Source organism: Carassius auratus, chromosome 17 (genome assembly GCF_003368295.1).
Source record: "Carassius auratus strain Wakin chromosome 17, ASM336829v1, whole genome shotgun sequence".
In the NCBI taxonomy this organism is placed as follows: domain Eukaryota; kingdom Metazoa; phylum Chordata; class Actinopteri; order Cypriniformes; family Cyprinidae; genus Carassius; species Carassius auratus.
This window is the reverse complement of record NC_039259.1, coordinates 17,505,676-17,525,243: the sequence shown is the minus strand read 5'-3', so window position 1 is coordinate 17,525,243 and position 19,568 is coordinate 17,505,676. Positions and strand designations below refer to the sequence as shown.

At 36.6% G+C, this 19,568-nt stretch overlaps 1 protein-coding gene across 1 annotated transcript; it reads left to right on the top strand.

The window, feature by feature from the left end:
• Positions 1-370: 370 nt before the first annotated feature.
• clic4 (chloride intracellular channel 4) lies at positions 371-19,241 on the top strand. Its single transcript, XM_026286121.1, has 6 exons — positions 371-724; positions 11,898-12,007; positions 14,293-14,418; positions 14,496-14,602; positions 16,294-16,475; positions 16,639-19,241. Exons 1-6 carry the CDS (start codon positions 656-658, stop codon positions 16,801-16,803), a joined length of 759 nt encoding a protein of 252 aa, XP_026141906.1. The 5' UTR covers positions 371-655; the 3' UTR covers positions 16,804-19,241.
• Positions 19,242-19,568: the final 327 nt, after the last annotated feature.

Genomic DNA, 19,568 nt, shown 5'->3' with positions numbered 1-19,568 from the left:
ACACAAGATTTGAATCATTTGAATCAAAACATTAAATAAATCCACGCCAACCAGTTTCCCGCCAAAATATTCATCATTTTAACGATATTATTATTATTAAATTTTTTAGGGGTAGCCCTAAATATATTTATGGCTAAACTATCTTACTGAAACTGATTACCTTTTTGCTGCAAAGCGCTTTTTCACTAGCAGTAAAACATGACTCATACTGTCCTTATAATGCAAGTCAAATAACTTTACTATCCAAATTAGCAGTATTATAAAACACTTAAGGAAACGCCAGCTCTCTAGTGCACGCGGGATGGTGCTCTATAACGTTACTGATTCTGCGCGCGCCCGTTTCGTTCACTCTGCGCATGACATCACCGCCTTAAATACTCCAGTTGCTTTTCCACATTTCTGTCGGAGGAGACATATAGGTTTTTCAGTGATGTGTTTCTAAGCAGCGGGACCTCGTGGAAAAAAAGTGGCATTTTTTATTTTATTTTAACGGACTCTCTGTTTTTCGGTTGCCCTTGGAAAAACCGCAGAGTGGTATTTGTGCTCGAGAGACTCGGTTCGAGAAATAGGGAGGCGTGAAAGGAAAACTTTTTGTGCCAAGGTGAAGAAATCGAGGTTTGTTGTTTGCGAACGAGTCTAAAGCCAAAAGTTGGGGATGTCTCTCTCGGTACCTCAGAACGGTGTAAAGGGGGATAACGAACCCGTCATCGAGCTTTTTGTGAAGGTAAGAGCCTGACTGAAAACTCCAGTCGTTGAAGTAAAGAGATAGCGCACCCAAAAATTAAAATTTTGTCATCATATATTCATACAAATCTCTACGAATAATGTTTGTTTGTTAATGCAAACTATATTTTAGAGTGAACGAAAAACGGTCACTTTACTAAAAAGATGTGATGAAAGTGAATGGAGACCGAGTCTGTCAGTCCTACACGTTCACACTAACGTTACAGGCTTCTGTTGTAACTTGAATCACAATTCAGTTTTCTCTTGATAGGTAAACAATTAACAGTCAAAGCGACCACCTTAATATGTCAGAGAATCGATTCATCCGTTGTGTTTAACAGTAAGAGTGAACGATGATGACACTGTGTCCATGTGAACGTCAATGGGTGGAGGCTTTTTCTCAGTATCTGTCTATGTGCTGCTCCTTTTAGATTTTTATGATTTTTATGATTATATGTAACAAAAATAAAGGGATAAGAGTTTGCTCCCTCAGCCAGATGCACAAAGCATGCGGGTTTGCATGGGAAACCGACAGCAATGTACATCTGCAGTTCCCAATCCCGACCACAGGAAATCCGTCCGGTCCAGGATACAGAGTGACCCACACTGGAGCCGAAAGAGCTCAAATGTGCTCTGCCAGAGTTTTGTCTGTTAGGAAAGGACATTGTATTTAATACCCTTTGAATGGATGAAACCGCCTTTTGTTTCTGTATCTACTACAGCATTGTTTGCCTTCATAACAGAGTTTCATATTTTAACTCCACACAGGAATCAGTCGGTGTTTATAGTAATCAGAGATGGTGTCAGGATCTATTTATCTTTGGTTTGCTTCTTAAGACTAAACTCTTCGTCATTTCCAATATAAACTGAAGCGAAGGAATCTGGTCCTCCCTGGGATCTTTGAGTAATCAAACTGGAATTATTCGAATTCCTCTCCACTTCTGGAACCCTGCTGTCCTCTTTCTTTCCCTTTCTCTTCTTTTTCTCTCCCTCTAAAGGCCTTCTGCCCGGCAGAGCGGGAAAACTCCTGCAAGACTGAAAGGAGGGTGTGAAGAGGAGGGGAGGGAGTTCCAGAAATAGGAGGGGGCTCCTAGCAGTGGATGTTTAGAGACTGAGAGATCTGTTTAGAAGTGTGTTACGACATGCTCTCCTCTCTGACCCGCATGGTTCCTAAACTACTGGTGCATTAAAGCTCAGAGACTTTTTAAGACTTTGGATCTCAGACGTGAAAATGCTGACCAGGTGTATATGATTCCCGAGGCTTTAATTAAAGGATGCCCCTGCTGTATTAAATGGATTGTAATTAATAATTCAAAGAACATAAAAGCAGTTTGTCACGTTACAAGGCACATGTATAGGTCAGCTCTTTTTGGAAGTTGTGAAGTGACCCTAGAAAACATTAGAAGAGACTGATATTTTAAGTATGGGCTTTGGTTTCTAACCGATTGACTGATAGATTAACCCCCCCCCCCCCAGGTAAATCTGAAAAGTGCAGTTCTCTTTACTGCATTTGTTTTTACTGTACTATATTTGAGCTTTGGGTAGGACATATTGAAAATAATTTTCTTTAAAAAATATTTCTAATTTCTTTTATTATATTGAAGTTTTTAAATGCAATACATTTTTAGTGCATATAGCTTTTTTTTTTTTTTTTTTTTTTTTTTTTAACAAAAAATATATTCTTTGAATTTAAAATGCTTTATTTTTAAATAAATGTTTTTATGTGTGTGTATATACACACATAATATTTTTAGAAATATTTATAACCAATAATATATATATTCTCACTTTAGAGAGCATTTGAGTACATTTTGTCAATGTTCATAAGTACATTAACCTTTAGATGGCTTCTAGCTAATGCAAACAATTGCACAAAACTCTAATTTGCATTTAGTGTTTTTACAATAAAGTCTCCATCCTGCTGCCATTTTTAAGAGTGTCTTGCTATGATGCCACACTGTATGAAGTGCTTGATATTTTTGTGGTAGCATGCTGTAGTCCTCCGTGATCCTGATCTCATGTGATGCTGTTTTTATGAATGGGGAAAGTCTAGAAATGATTGTCTTTTATTGCTGCGGTCATATTTTTAGATTCAGCCTGACCACACAGCAGTGTTGCCTGATCATTACATAGGGAATCATCATCAAAAAAATTAGTGCATGAGCAGTGAAACCGTTCTCCTGCTTTTGTGGTTTGATGTGGAACGGCATGAAGAGAGACCTCCGGTCACTCTTATTCAGAGTCTGCTGATATCAGATGTGCTGCAGTGACACTTACACTGTCTGTGTTTTGTTTCTATTGCACCTGGGCAAAGAGAGTTTCATTTTTTTTGTTTGAAAGTGCACACATCCTGCAGCAGAAAGATAATGTTGACCTCGCTCTCTTCCTTTCTGTCGTTTTATGTCTCTCTCATTCATAATTAACAGCATGTATGTAATGCATCTTTGTTCCACCTTTTCTTCCTGCACATCACAGCAGGACCAGCCCCTTTGTTGCCATAGAAACCAGGCAAACCTCGCTCCTGCTGGCGGCTGATAATGCAGTCGTCTCCCCTCCTCCCTCCCTCTGTACAGCCGCACCTGCTGGTCATCTTCACCACGTGGACGTTCAGATTTTTGCTTTGATCGCAGTAAAGTAAAGCGTTTGCTGATGTACAGTACATTTCAAAAAGGGCCCGAACACACTTCTTGTGCGGCTGAATCTGATCAGTGCTTGCTGGTTTAGAAGCTTTTGTTTTTCTCTTGGTTGGCTATCTATCCTCCGTGTGCTCTAATGGATTTGAGATTTAGAGATCAACCTCAGAGCTTTAATGGGATCAGCGTCTCTTAAATTGATGTGACTTCTCTAGAGTATGATGCAGAAGTAATGAAGCCTTGGATAGAGCAAAGATTTGCAGTTCTTATGATTACTGGATGTTAGGCTTATTTTTATTTTTTACGGAAACGCTTCCATTCAATTCAACATCTATAAGTGTGGTGAATTCTAGATATTTTTAGAAAACATTCCAGGTCTGTTCTCCATATAAAAGACTTCAATGGTAGCCAACAGCGTCAAAGGACTCTACACAATCCCATATAGAATATCCCATATATATATATATATGGCCCTTCAACCACCATTGAAGTCCACTATATTAAGAAAAATCCTGGCGTGTTTTCCTCAAAAACCATACATTTCTTTTTGACCGTAGAAAGAAAGAAAGAAATGAACATTTTGGCTGACATGGGGGTGAGTAAATTATCATTATTAATTTTCATTCTGGAAGTGAACTACTCCTTTAATTGTGCGTATATATTTGAAAAAGATTAAATGTTTTTAAAAGTTCTTTTTAAAAAAATTACAGATTTTTTGGTTTATCTGCCATAACAATTAAAATAATTAACAAAATGTATTATTCTCTTATCTATATTCTTGAATTTTAATATATGTGCATCCCTAATTTAAAAGGTCTTACAAAAGCAAATATTGTTATAACTATTGCTCAGTTTTGCATTGACAAGTGTCATTTACATTTTCTTTAAAATACATAGATCATTAATAATCTACCCAATCCTCTACCTACATGTGCATACAGGGTCAAAACTAGCTCTGTAAAGTGAGCCAGATCACCATGTGACCCAGGTAATGTTTACTCAACAGAAGGACACTGGCACTCAGGTGCTTTACACCGTCCAGGTGCTGATGATGCAACCACAATAACCCTTGCTCTGCTTTGATTGGTTCTTTAGATTAATTATTGTTTATGCTGCATGCAGAGTCAGATGACTTCAGTGTTTTGTCTGTGTTTTAGCTGATGTTTGCGATTGTTCTGTGCAGAGTTATAGTTTAATTGCTGCTTATGAATTCAAGGCCAAAGTTTGGTCGTATTTGTTAACTTTGCATTTATTTTTGAAGGAACTGTTTGCTCCTTTGACAATAAAAAAGGAAATGCTGACCTTTTGAAATATTTAGTTGAATTTTTTTGGTATTCATGTGGAGTTCATACACTCAGACCTATTGTGCTGCTAACAACAATGTGTCTGTCAGAACCTCGAGAGGACCTTTTGCGTTTGAGAAGGATTATGGCACAGCTCAGAGTGTCCTTTCATCTCTCACAGCTTCCATTTTTAACCCAAACTAGCGGTCAGGTTTTTTTTTTTTTTTACAGTCCAATTACAGTGTTAAATATGCAATTCAGTCTTTTATCAGCTGCCAAGATGGGATCTTATATAAACACAGACATTTGAATGCATCAAATGATTTGTGAGAAAAAGGCATTGTGTTTGTTTATAGATTGGAGAGAGTTTGTCTTCTTACATGTTCACACAGTGATACAGGATTGTAAGAACAGACAGACATGGACACATTCTTGGCTTCTGAAGTCCCACCAAAGTCAAATCAATCTGTCTTTACTGAACAATCTGAAGGATAAAAGACATGCTTGAACTCTTTCACCCCCTCCTTCCCTCTCTCTCTTCATTCCTCAGCCAGTCTTGTTCATGGACCGCTCATTTCTGACCAGAAAGCTGCATTGCAGTCGTCTCAGCAGTGAGCCTATCTCTATCTATCTATCTATCTATCTATCTATCTATCTATCTATCTATCTATCTATCTATCTATCTATCAATAATGTGTGTGTGTTATATATATATATATATAAAATTAGATATGAATTATTTAATATTCATATATTGATTTAAATGTTGAAGAGTTTGTATGCTATCAGTAAAGCAAATTTAGTTTGCAAGGATGCACAATTTGGCCAAAGTTTTGAGGTTTTATATATAAATATGGCTATATAATAACAAAAATATCATTATATAAATGCTATTATTATTAACAAAAAAAAGTATTTAATTATGATAATGGTATTTTATTTTACAATTGTAAAATTACAGTCAATATCAATTAATGTAGCAGCCCTAGAAAGCAGAAAGAGCAAAAATGAAGTGACTGTAATAGCTGGTTTATTTTCATCTGGATTAATCATAAGTTGCATCATCTTCCGTTAATAGTCAGATATATATGTATATGTGTATATGTATGTGTGTGTGTGTGTGTGTGTGTGTATGTATATGTTTTTCTTGTTTTCAGTGTTTTGTTTGTTTTGTGTGTGACGGCCTTTTGCAGCTATGTGCCAATGAGTGTGATTTCAGGAGCACCTGGAGCCGTGTCAGCGCTGTCTGATTCCCTCACAGGTCTTAAATAGAATCGTGTGCGTGCCTTTGCTATCATGAAATTGAATGTCACTGTACGATGACATCTGTAGCAAAGCCAGCATTTGAATTTTATTTTAAAAGTTAAATTTAGGCAAATTTGACAGGGTTCTTCTAGCAGGAGTGATTTTACTGTGGCAGTCTTAACCTATATGCTCGTCTCGGTTTGTCTAGATTCTGCTGCTGATCTGCATGTTTAGTTTTGTCAGATATCACAGCTGATTGGCTCTGGTCTCAGAAACAAAGCGACCTGCGTGTGTTTTGTTCATTTGAAAAACACTTGTTTATTCAGCTGGTGCGACTTTGTGTAACCAGTGGTGTAGGCAAGATTCTGCATGTGTCCATTGATGTGAGTGTGCGAGCGCTGACCAATGACAGGCTGGAAGCGTGGCCGTGAGTCATCAGTCTGGGCTCTGCTTTTTTTGTTAGGAGGAATGTTCTAGGTATGTTTGCACCAACTTAGGAGGTCTGCAATGAATCTGGAAACATGCAGAATTCAAATCCCAGCAATTTATTTTAATGTCTACATATCTTCCCTTGTTTTGCTTGCTCTCTTTTATCATTTCTTTAAAGAGATGTTTCAAGTTCAATGTAAATTCAAGATGTCTATGATCACCACAGACAATCTTGAGAGTTAAAAGCTGGATATCCTATTTGCATAATTTAGTAAGTGATTTTCTCACAAGGGGTGGGCAATATAACCAAAAATATTATTTTCTCTCTCTCTCTCTCTCTCTCTCTCTCTCTCTCTCTCTCTCTCTCTCTCTCTCTCTCTCTCTCTCTCTCTCTCTCTCTCTCTCTCTCTCTCTCTCTCTCTCTCTCTATATATATATATATATATATATATATATATATATATATATATATATATATATATATATATATATATATATATATTACAAATTTCAAGTAAAAAGGTACAAACACTTTATTTAGAGTAGTAAGAAAAATGCAAGAAATTGTATAATCAAATGTAAAAATAAAGAGAAATCATAGATTGTCTCATGTGAGCGTCATTTGGAAAATTGTATGTTATTGTTTTTCAAGCGGGATATCCTTCTTTCTGTCTGTATGTCTTGTTCTTTCTCTTTCTCCTTCCCTCTTTTCCCTCCGTCCATATAAGGTAACATCGTGGTCAGATCGTTCACAGGGGCTGGAGAATGAGCACATTGTGATTTGCGAAGAGTTTAGCTGTTTAGAGTTCTAAATTTAGTCTGCTGGGCACTTCCCCTCGGTCCCACCTCCAGACACACACACACATCTCTGTCCTGTGGGAATCTCAGTGTGGCCTAACAAGGCAGGGCTGAAAGAGAGAGCCGAGTGGGTGCCGGGCTATGAAATGTGTCTGATTGTGTTGAGGTGTGTGTGTGGGAGAGAGACTCCACCTTCATGCTTTCAGATTGAGCTGCCCTCTGTGACATCTTCAGAGTTTTTCTGGAAGAGATGAGATCACTCACAGAGACCGCAGATCAGATGGAGACGGTGACATGCTCGGCAGCTACTGCACCATGACTCACTGTCTCCACTGGACAACTGTAGCTGTGTGCGCTTCTCCTTTGGGAGTTCAAATCCCTCGTCTGGCCCTGACAGTGTCACAGAGTATATTAAAACACTTCGCTTCCACCTGAGCTTGAGAGAGAGAGAATGTGACACAGTTCAGCCCGGAAGCATATTAGCAGTGAACATTATGATGGACTACGTTTTTATTTGGAAACCTTGATGATACTCAAGACAAACCCCAATTAAAAGTGTTTGCTCTGAAAATGTGTTATAAATGGAGATTAAAACGGCTAGTATAACTATATTTGTGTATATTATACACACCATCATTAAAAACACACACAAAAAAGACATTATCTTTCTCTGGACAAAATAGCATGCATTTGGTTAAAGTGGCTATTCATCCTTTATTGAATAAATTCTGTTCTTGTAAACTTGCAAGTCATTAAGTAATAAATCCAGAAAAATGTGAAGGAAAATAAAAATTATTCAGCAGAGGTTTTTAACATTGATAACAATAAATGTTTCTTCAGTAGCACGACAGCATATGGGAATGATTTTTGAAGTATTATGCAACACTGAAGACTGGAGTAATGGCATTGAAAGTAAAATTCAGCTTTGCCATCACAGGAATAAACTACATTTAAAAATGTTAAAATAGAAAACTGATAAGTTACATAATGTAATACATTTTGATTTGATATATAAACTAATTTGAGAAATATACTTGTGTAAACTGTTTTAACAATTGTTTTTAATTTATTTAATCGGGGGGAAAAATTATATGCAGGAACTTTTGACACTAACATCATTCAAAACATTCAGTGTTTAGAACTGATTCACAGACTCTGCCTGTTTAACCAAACATTTCAACTTTTTTTTTTTCTTTTTTTTTTTAATCAGTCTTTGGTAATTCTTTTGGAATATGAGTAAGTTTTATGTTTTTGCTTAAGGTCTCGGGGTTGCCATATAAGGTATGCAGCCAGTCTTTCACTTCCTGAGACTGCCATCTGTTTTTCCCCCTCTTTTCTTTTGGATGCACCCAATGTGTTTTTAAGAGGTGTTGAACAAAAGGGCTCTGTTTGTGTTTGGAGAGTCATCCATATGGATCTGAGAGACCTCTCTGAATAGAAAGATGTATATAGAGGGCAACATCGATGGAAAACACACTGCTGCTGTTCATTTTTGAATTTGGGCATCTTTCAAAGGTCATTTGGACCCATCCGGTTTTATGGGGACAACATCAGTTCTGTTCAAAATTGGCTGATAAAAGCGTGCAGCACAGATGTTCCAGTATCTTGAGTTATGGTGTGTTGTGTAGCGGAGTTATTTTAGTCCGATCAAATGGGTTTGAATGTAAGCGTGGACATGTGTGCAGCTGTCTGAGAGGAAATGCTTGCCCTCAGTCGACGTCGCAAAACCTAAACAAAACCCTCACTCAACACCCCATGCCCAGCATTTCTGGAATATATTCTGCTCCCCTCCCCACCATCCTCAGAGGCCTTACAGAGGGGGAGGTGAGAGAGAAGATACGAGTAGAACAACAAAAAGGGGAGAATTGAAGACCGAAGAGGGCTTAATATGTAAACGGGAGAGAATCCTCTTTAGTTTATGAAAGCCCACATGCTGCTGCTTTTTTCTTGTTGCTTCACTACATATGAAGATGTGTTCTAATCGGTAATTAAACTTCTTTTATAAAGCTTGGTTCAAAAGCACAGGAGTTGGATTATAACCAGCAAATAATTAAATCCAGATTCTTTTAAATAAACATTCTGCAGGGACTTGAATGGCTGACGTCTTTTTGAGTTTCTCTCTGCGTCCCTTGTTAGTACAAACATTTGGTCTTCTTATTAAACCTTTTTGTGTGAGGCGAGGCAGTTTGCCCTCTTTTGTGATGAATGGAGCAGATAAGCAGAAACACCCTCGGGAATCCACAGCCGTTGTAACCTTCAGGGTATTTACTGGTACTGCAGCCAAAAAAAAAAAAAAAAAACACGAATTCTCCCAATACTAACCTCTATTTGTAGCTGCTTCATCAATTGATTTGACTTCCTTAACATTTGGATGGTTTGGTCTTTAAACAAAAGGAGCCTACGATTCTGATGTTTGCAGAAAATTAATCACTTATATTTGATGAACGATTATTGACAAGTCAACAGTTTTCCCATGACATGATTTTCTGGGTTTCCTGTCACAGTCCAGCATCATTAAATAGCATCAGTACTTCAGTGATCAGTCACTCAGAAATGCTTTGATATATTACCTGTAGTATTTAGAGAACAGGGAGGCATATATACATATATTAATCTTATTTTTATTTTGATATGCATTTAATTATTTCGCAAATATTGAATAAATTGTCACTTTTGATCAATTTGAAGTATGGCTGTCAAAACGGTTCATTGCAGTTAATCACGTCTAAAATAAAAATTCTGTTTGTGCAATATGTGTGTGTACTGTATACATTTAAGAAATATTGAGGTGTGTGTGTATATTCCATTCATTTATTAAATCTTAATGTGTATTTATTTCTATAGACTAAAATATTTTTTTTGAAAATCCAAAATTCGCAAAAAATATTACTTTAAAATGTGTCAAAATGGAAAGCAGTTATATATTAAAAAAATCAACAATCACTGTACTTTTGATTAAATTAATCCTTGATGAACATGAAAGATATTATATATGAATGATTTCATTTCAGTCAGTACTTATTTTGTTAATTTCTTGACATTTTCAGACTTGAAAGTTTTTCAGACAGAAGTGAAGAAGCTTTGATTTGAATGTTTCTCTTCATCATCATAACCCTCATCTTTTTGTACTGTTGCAGTTCTTGGCTGTGAGTTTATGTAACAGGTTGTTTTGTGTGGTCTATTGTCAGTCCTAATAGACTGATTTCTACAGGATGGACACTACATCCATGTGTCTCTATGGAAACTGTTGTCCTAACCCAATGAGACAGACTCTTCCCATTCCCTCTTACAGTGAATGGATGGATGTAAAAGGGACACAAATTCACTCTTTACCAGCATATCTTAACAAGAGAAGCCACTGAAAATGAACTATGAGTCAATTTGCTAGTGAACACTGAACAAAAGTAAAACTTTTGTTCACCACTGAGAAAATAGAGTAAGGTGAGTTCACCCAAGAATGAAAATTCTAAAAACTACTACTAATCCCAAACCTTTAAACTGTAGTGTATGTGATGGTAGTTTGGCCTAACTAGCATAAAGTAGATGTCTATTTTTGCTTCAAGAGTTCCTTAAAATGCTCCCTATGGGGCAACTCGATAGGTTTTGGTACAGAACAGTGGTTTCTGTTAGGTCAGGTCAGTCTGACTGTCAGCTCATTGTACAATTAGCTGAATCTAAATAGCTGAAGCACACATGAACATCTCTAGTCTCTGAGTCATGAGCATCTTGTTTCTGGAGCTCAGTGGAGGGTTCATGGAGAGATGGTCTGTTGTGTGTTGGAGTTGGTATTCAGCCGAGAGATGCGGAGGAAGAGGGTGGGCTCATTTGGTGACATCTTCACTGTGGAATCTTTGTCTTTGAAAAAAATTTCACACATACACTTGTTATCCACAGTAAGATGAATGTTTTAAAGGGGCACTCACCCATTTCCCTGATTGAAAATAAATAAATGCATAAAACATAATAGCACAGGCTCAATAAAGTCACACGACTAGCTAAATTCCATTCTCTTTATCTCAGTACTCCGCTGTTGTACATTTTCAATAACTGAATGGGAACACTTTAGAATAGAGAACACATTCACTATTAAATAAGGGTTTTCCCACAATAAACTACTAAATTTGTTACTTGTTATAAGTTAGTAAGTATTTATTAAGTTTAGGTGTGGGGAAGATTAAAGGATCTAAAATATGGTCATGCAGAATAAGGCAACAATATGTGCTTTGTAAGTACTAATAAACAGCCAATATGCTATTAATTTTCAAGCTAATAAGCAACTAGTTAGTAGTGAGATTTGGTCCTTAAAATAAAGTGTTATCAACTGAATAAATTTATGCTCTGTTTTATGTACATTTTCATGAATTTAAGGGTCTCTGGATGGTCTCTTCGGCAGTAAAAGAACACCGTGTCAGTGTACAGTGTTTTAGCTTTCACTGTCCAGTTGGTTATGACAGATTTATTGAAACTGGAAATGCCTGACATGTTTTTAAGTCGGGGTCATCTTGCCTTCTGCTCTTAATATTGGTTTGTGTGTTGGAAGCTGGGTTAAAGTTAATCTTCCAGTCAAATAAATCTCTGATTCTTTAAGTTATCTTTCTTGATGTGGTTTAGTTGTTTCTCTGGCTGTAATCTGATCTATCAGCGATGGTACGGAATTGTACGATAATAACCCAGTGATTGCAAAATGTTTGCTGCTATTCCCACAGCTGATGTGGAGCAACTCATTGGAATCATGACAGTTTTACTGATTTCTCAAGTCAGACAAACATTTTTCTTTGTCTTTCAGGCGGGCAGTGATGGAGAAAGTATCGGCAACTGTCCATTTTCTCAGCGTCTCTTCATGATCCTGTGGCTGAAGGGTGTAGTCTTCAACGTCACCACTGTGGACCTAAAGAGGTGCGTGTGAACATTCTTGGTTCTTGGTTTAGTGGCAGAAACATCCCCAGAAGTGAATTTAAACTGATAAAACCTTACATAGAGAAATACATTGTCTTTGTTTGGAAAAAACTTGTATAGATTCTAGATAAATTTGTGTGCACTTTTAGATATTTGGTTTGCAGTAACAGTAATTTTTTTTTTTTTTTCGGTAGGGTCGGTAGGTCGGTCTATATATATATATTTTTTTAAGTTTCAATGTAAAAAAAAAAAGTACATTTTTGTGATGATGACGTCGGTATGAATTATTAATCTGTATGCATGAGACTGTCTGAATACCGGCATAATTTACATTTCTGTTGTAAAAAGAGAAACCGTGTGCAGAAGTATTATTTGCTGTTATGCGTGTTTGTCCGAAGCTGCAGTTGCTGTGTGACGCCTGTTCAAAAAAAAAAAAAAAAAAACCTGGACGCGCTCCGAGAGAAGGTCGTTAAAATAAATTTCTTATTTTCTTTTTCTAAACTTGTGTTGGTTGATTCTTGCAATAGATTTTCGAACATAAAGTGGACACTGTCACGATTTTAGACTAGAGAGGAGAAGGGATGGGAAAAGATCTGGGCACAGTTTTCCAGAACTTCGTGCCAAGTTAAATCGGTGTCGAGCTGTTTTAATGAATTTTTTTTAGATTTATTATGGTGCCCGAACCCGTATGACTTTGAACAGTGACCGCGAATGAGAGGAGACGAAGCGAACGCACAGGCCACAGTGACATCCGTGTAAACACAGATTACGTCAAGGGTTTTTTTTTATTAAAGAAGATAGCCTTCATTTGTATATAGGCCAAGGCAATTTATATATTTACAATACTTAAATATAATTAATAGTATTTTATTGTTTGTATTAGTTGTTTGAAGAGTAAAAAAATAATTGGTCGGTCTTAACACAAATTTACAATCGGCAAGTCGGTCGGACTAAAAGCAAAAAAAAAATAAAAAAATGTAGTCGGTGCTAAATTGACAGGGTCGGTCGGTGTTACGGCAAACAAGAATATTTTTAAGGATGGCCTAAGTGTATGTGTGTGTATTGGGGAGTCTCATTTTCAGCCATCTCGGATATTAAGTTTCATTCTCAGTCTTAGGCATTCGCAGTTGTCCGTGATGTTGTGTGAGTCAGCACGTTTAAGTATTTCACTGAGGAATTTAAGACGCTCATGTGGCAGTGGCAGCAGTGGCACTATGTTTTTACGCCCGGGTGTGAGCCACTGATGATCTGTGGTAATATTTTGACCTTCTGAAAATGAGGTTAAGCCATCTAATATTAGCAGTGACTTTAACCTGCTATTATATAGTATCCACTGTGCTGTGTGTGAATCCTAAATACTTCTTTAAATGAGGTTAACCAAGTTTTCGAGTCTTAGAATACTGCAAGATTCTTTGATCTTGTTTAAATATTTAAGCATATACTTGTTTCAAAAACATTTCACGTTAATCTATGGTGTGTGTGTGTGTGTGTGTGTGTGTGTGTGTGAGATTACATGACTGTTTGAAGAGAGCTTCCACTCGTATAGTCCGTTTTTCTCCCTCTTTCCGTTAAGACTTTCCACATATGATCTTCAGCCGGTGATTTAGGAGGCTGTAACAGAGAACTTGTTGAGCTCAAAGTTTATGACCCTAAAATTAAATCAAACTGTGTGATACTGTGACTATTGCATTATCAATACCTACTACTTCTTTCATTCTTTCTTGCTTGCCTGCCTGTTACTTTCTCCTCTCTCTTGCCCTTTACTTTGTGCCACCAAAAGGGATAGGGTGCTCCTTGTGCTCATGCCAGAGGTGTGAGGTTATTTCCTGTTGTTGTAGTTGGTAAGATCAGAGTGTTCCTGCCTGCACGGCCTCGTGTGGCATATGCCCCCTCTGTTCCTGAACCCTCAAGAGTTTTCAGATTTCACAGCCTCCCTTTGTGGACATAGGAACATCCTCAGTTGAAAAAACTGAGGGGTAGTGTTAGCATTTACCCTACTGGTTTTATAAAAAGCTAAGTAAATGTGTGCATGCTTGTTTGTATGTGTGTGTTGGCCTGCGAGTGCTCTGGAAAACCCCGTATTGGGCCACAGTGTGCAGGCCCTGAGGGCATCTTATCGTCTAGTATTTGTAAAGAAAAACAAATGATTCAATTGCTTTGGGCTCTGCAATGCATTTCCACAGTTTTTGAATTCAGATTTGTCTTCAAATTTGCATTGAAAATTGATAATTTCATAGTTTAGAGAAGTATGTATTTAATGTTATAGTTACGTTTCTTCTTGATAGAAAACCAGCTGATCTGCAGAATCTGGCTCCAGGAACCCATCCTCCCTTCATCACCTTTAATGGAGAGGTCAAAACCGATGTCAACAAGATCGAAGAGTTCCTAGAGGACGTCCTCTGCCCTCCAAAGTTAGTGAAATTTAAGTGTCCTATATGTGTCAACACCGTCAAAAGGTTTTATGTGACGCCTGTGTTTGTATTCTCAGGTACACTAAACTGGGTGCAAGACACCCAGAATCCAACACTGCAGGGATGGACATATTTGCCAAGTTCTCTGCCTTCATCAAGAATTCCAAACCTAATGCCAACGAGGGTAACCAGAAATATTTCACTCTTTCACCTCCAAACAAAAGACCTAATGCATATTGCTCAGTGGAATACTCACACATTTGATAATCTTAGTTTAATCGTACAAACACTTTCTATTGCTCTAGTTTGAGAGATTAGACCTGGCCTATGGTTGTCATGTCTCGCGTTCAGTATGTAAACAGTGTTGTCTCTAGTAGATAACTCAGGGCTTGGATCCAGTGTCTCATTTACATGCTTTAGTGCTGTAGGCAGGGCTATAATTTGATTGTTAGATCAACTTCCAGAGTAAACAGTGTTACCTGAAACTACATTTTTGAAATAAGAGCACCTGTACTCTTATCAGAAGCTGTAGAACTGTTGTCAAAATGATAAATACGATAGGAATTTGCCTTGATGCAATGCTGCAAAATCTCAAAGACTCCTCAGCTCAGTAAGAGTTTGGCAGTGACCCTGAACATAAACGAACTTCAAGAGCCTCCACCCTAGTAAAATGTTGACTGTGGGTCATAACAATCTCTTCATTCTAGCTGGAGTCTGTCAATAATGTCTCAAGGCTAGCAGACAGTGCTGTGTACAGGAGAAATGGCTAGGATATGCCACCTCTCGCAGAGAGCAAACAGTTCTAGGAAGACAGGGTAGCACTTTATTTTATAGTCCTGTTCCCCATGTTCACACTAGGTACTTATTATAGAAATTACAATAACTATGTAATAACTAGGTACTAACCCTGAACCTACCCCTAAACCTAACCCTACCCCATGCAGTTGTATTACCAGAACTTCCTAAATAAATTCACGAAGTACACTATAAGTACATGTAAAATAAAGTGCAACAGAAAACAGTTTCAGTTTGAGTGTTCCTTTTTCTTTTTTTGAAAGTTTAGAGCTAAATGAAATGAACTGTAGAGAACTGCTTTCACCGGAGCGTGATTATGCCCTTATGTGGCAGCTTAGTAGAAGTGCAACCAAACACTGCAATTGCATTTGAGGCACTTTCTCCCTCTAAAGGGCTAGTTACATTCTTTAGAACTGTAATCCATTCTTCTTTTGCATTTTGTGAATTATATATTATATTATAAATACTTGATGATAATTGTTTATTTTATATTTGTTGTATATAATATTATATTGTACAAAGATATTATTTTATAATAAATTTTCAACTTTGACAAAACACTAAGATGAAGTAATTTTTCTAGTCATTTTTTTAACTTCTGTGTGTAGTTGACAGTACAGTTGTACTTTTTATTAAATAATGTTAAAAAAAATTCACAATTTGAAATTAATGCTCTGTCAGTAAAAGAAGTGAATTGGTTCATTTACTGTGAAATATTGTTGTGTCTTTCCAATTTAGTATGGTCTTGTGAATTGTAAAAACAGACACTTACGTGAAAAAAGCTTTTAAAGTGGCTGGCTGCCTGCATGGAAGGTTGCATGGAAAAGAGCAACTTTAATTTATTATTATTATTATTATTATTATTATTATTATTATTATTATTTTATTCTATCCAAAAAAGGTGACTCCTTTGGGCTTTAAAATCTCTTTTAGGGTGTTCACTGTTCACATAAATAATAAGCCACAAAAAATTTGAACCACTTATAAATTAAAACAAATGTAAAAACAACATCTTTGACATTAATACAATGCAAATTCTTTTTAATTCTTCCTAACTCTAAAACTGGTTTTGACATATAGGTTTGGAGAGGGGACTGCTGAAGACCTTGCAGAAGTTGGATGAGTACCTGTGCTCTCCTCTGCCGGACGAGATCGATCACAACAGCATGGAGGAAGTGAAGGCCTCCACACGCAGGTTCCTGGATGGTGAAGAGATGACACTGGCTGACTGCAACCTGCTGCCCAAACTCCACATCGTTAAGGTAATGAGCCATACAGGTCCTCTTATGCCGCAGATTGAAGAGAATTTTACAACATTATTTTGGGCTTCAAATGATCTTTAAATGGGGTTATAATGTTCAGTATTAAATGATGAACTGAGCAGGAAGATTTTCCAATAAATATTTTCCCCCTTTTTGCTTGCAGGTGGTGGCAAAGAAGTACAGAGGCTTTGAGATCCCTAAAGACATGACGGGCATCTGGAGGTACCTGAACAATGCCTACAAGCGCGAGGAGTTCACCAACACGTGTCCCAGCGACAAGGAGATCGAGATCGCTTACGCTGATGTCGCAAAGCGGCTTGTCAATTAACAGCTCAAAATCTCCTCCACTCCACTCCCTGCACCGCTGGAACTGTTAATTTTTCATCATACGAGAAAGAAAAAAAAAAAAGCTATGGACTCCTTTTTTCCTTCTCTTTTATTTAGAGTAAATACCCAATGCATGATTTCTCTTTCTCCGTTACAGCTCTTTAGCACATATCAATAACTCTCAGTGCAGCTGAAAAGGTTTTTTCGCATTTTTTTTTTTTTTTTTTTTTTTAGGTCAGACACTTTTTGTCTTAGTTTAAGTGTTAAAGCAGGAAGTGCCAGATACTGTCGGCGTATCAATGGCTGATAGTGTGTGAGCATGTGGCTCATGCATATCTATTCCTCTCACCCACACTATGTAGCAATAAGAGTGGGTTCACCAGCCTTTTGTTTTATTATGGATTTAAAATATGAAAAATATGCTTTTTCTAAGCTTGCAAAGTGAACCGTTATGAAACACGTCTTGTTTTGTTTCTTTCTAAACGCATTTGAACAGTGTTGAAAGCTCCAGTGTTTATTTTCAGAGAGTTTTAGAGAGCAGTGTAGCACCGAAGTCTCAGAAAATCCTTTATCGAAGTTTGAAATGAAGTACATAATGACTTGCGTTGATGTCAAAAAGCCAACACTTAAATATGAAGTTCAAATACACATTAGTCAACAGTTGTTTGCAAAAATGGCACATCATGCCAGGTAAATTTGCAGCAGCTGTGGTCTTTTTATGAAGGAAAGACCTTGTTAACAGAAACTATAGATACATGAAGAGATCCTATAGATCTGCCTTATTCACTATAGATGCATTATTTCACATAAAGAGTGCTGCACTGTCACAACTGCATTTCATGGCATGAAACACATGAAGGGAAACTCTGGTAGAGGTAGAACTAAATCACCCGCACTTCACATGAAGTGTCCTTAATTTGAAGAGTAGCAAAAAATGTTTTTTCTTTTTTTAAATAAATGGTTTAAATAGACAGGGAGCATCTCATTTAAAGAGGCTGAGTTTTTAAGAAGTGGTGCTATCAAAAGACTCTATAGACAGACAAATGGCAATATAGCCTTACCAAGTTAGCCTACCAAGTTTGATTAAAGGCTCAGAGTAAAATACTGCATTTTATGTTGATACGACATTGAAAGCAAACTTATTGTTTCTGATTTGGATGTTAATGGAAGTTTATTAATGAAAGAAACAGGTTTGCCATGTTTTTCTAATTTTTTTTGTGATGTAGGGTTATAAATCTTGTTTTTGGTTTTCAGAAATGAACGTGCAAATTGTATACATTCGTGAACTGAATGTAGCAGTATGACACTGACTTGTAATGACACCTCTGGCCTTATACATTTTCTCAAGGTAGCAGGAAAAAAAGAGAACATTAAGCATTGAATTAAACTCAAAATCCAACATATAAGGATAAAGACGGAATAAAATGAATTGAGACTCATCTCTTTGCTGTTGCAAGTGAGCGAGTTGCCTCTCTGTGGGAACAAAAAACAGGAAGATTGTGTTGCAGAGGAGCTTGTTTCCTTTTTCCTCTCCTCTGTTTATGCTGATCCATTAATGGACCGGATGGTTGAGTGAAAATGTAGAGATTTTTCTTTTTTCAGCCCCTTATTCAGTTCACTTTGAGTTCAGATCAGGAGATAATTTGCACACTATTAGAAAGTTGGACCAGGGCCACTTTTTTTAAAATGTAGTTTTTCAGCTTTGTGAATTTAAAGTAATCCGCAATGCACCATGGGTTTTTTTTTTTTTTTTTTGAGAGCGAGAGAGATGCTCCCTCATTACTATTTAGCTCATATCTCTTTCTGAGAAACTGAATGTTAAAATGTTGCTCTTTGTAGATTTCTGACTGAACCTGTGTATGTGGGTGCAAGGAACAGGTTTGACATTAACTCTAAAACACTGCATGTTTGCCATATGCCATCGCACTCTCATTAAATAAACTGCTGGCAGCTATGACAAATTTGGAGTATGAATTATTTTGGTATAAAATTAGTATACTGTTTTATACTAATTACTGGATTTTCACTTTGACACTTTTTGCACTTCGCCTTCTTTGTTTCTTCCTGGTATATTCCTGGTTATCTTGAATGTTAATAATGACCACACATAGTATGGATACAAAAACCTTTTTATCCAGAATAAATACATGAATGTATAGAGCTTTAATGTAGCCATTCCTTCATGAGAGATTGAGAGTTAGATGAGAAGGTCAGCTTTTAACTTGCATTGGAATTTTTCTCTACAAAAATGATTATTTCTTGAATAATGTAATTTAGTAAACTGAATGAAAATTAAAACTGAAGACTGGAAAAAAACTAGACATTTCCTATTTAAACATATTGCTAAGAAAACATTTTATGTTTAGAACATTAATAACACTTTAGAACAAACTCATTTGTGAAATGTGGTTGATACATAAATACATGAACTAACAATGAGCATTGTAGGTTTTTTATATAATGGGTATTAATTTGTATTGACTCATGTTCGTGAATAAAAATACAATTGTTCGAGCTAGTTCACAGTGCATTAACTATGCCAATAATTTTTTATTTGGAAAAATGTATCCATAAATGTTGAAATTAACTAAGATTAATAAATTACATAGAACTATCAGTCATTGTTCATGTTAACTGAACTAATGTTAACAAATTAAACCGTAAAAGGTTACAGGAATTTTTTTTTAAGAAACATATGGATAATTTCTTAAAAATGTATTTCACTGATTGTACTATGACAATTTTAATTTTTACAAGTTGCGAGTT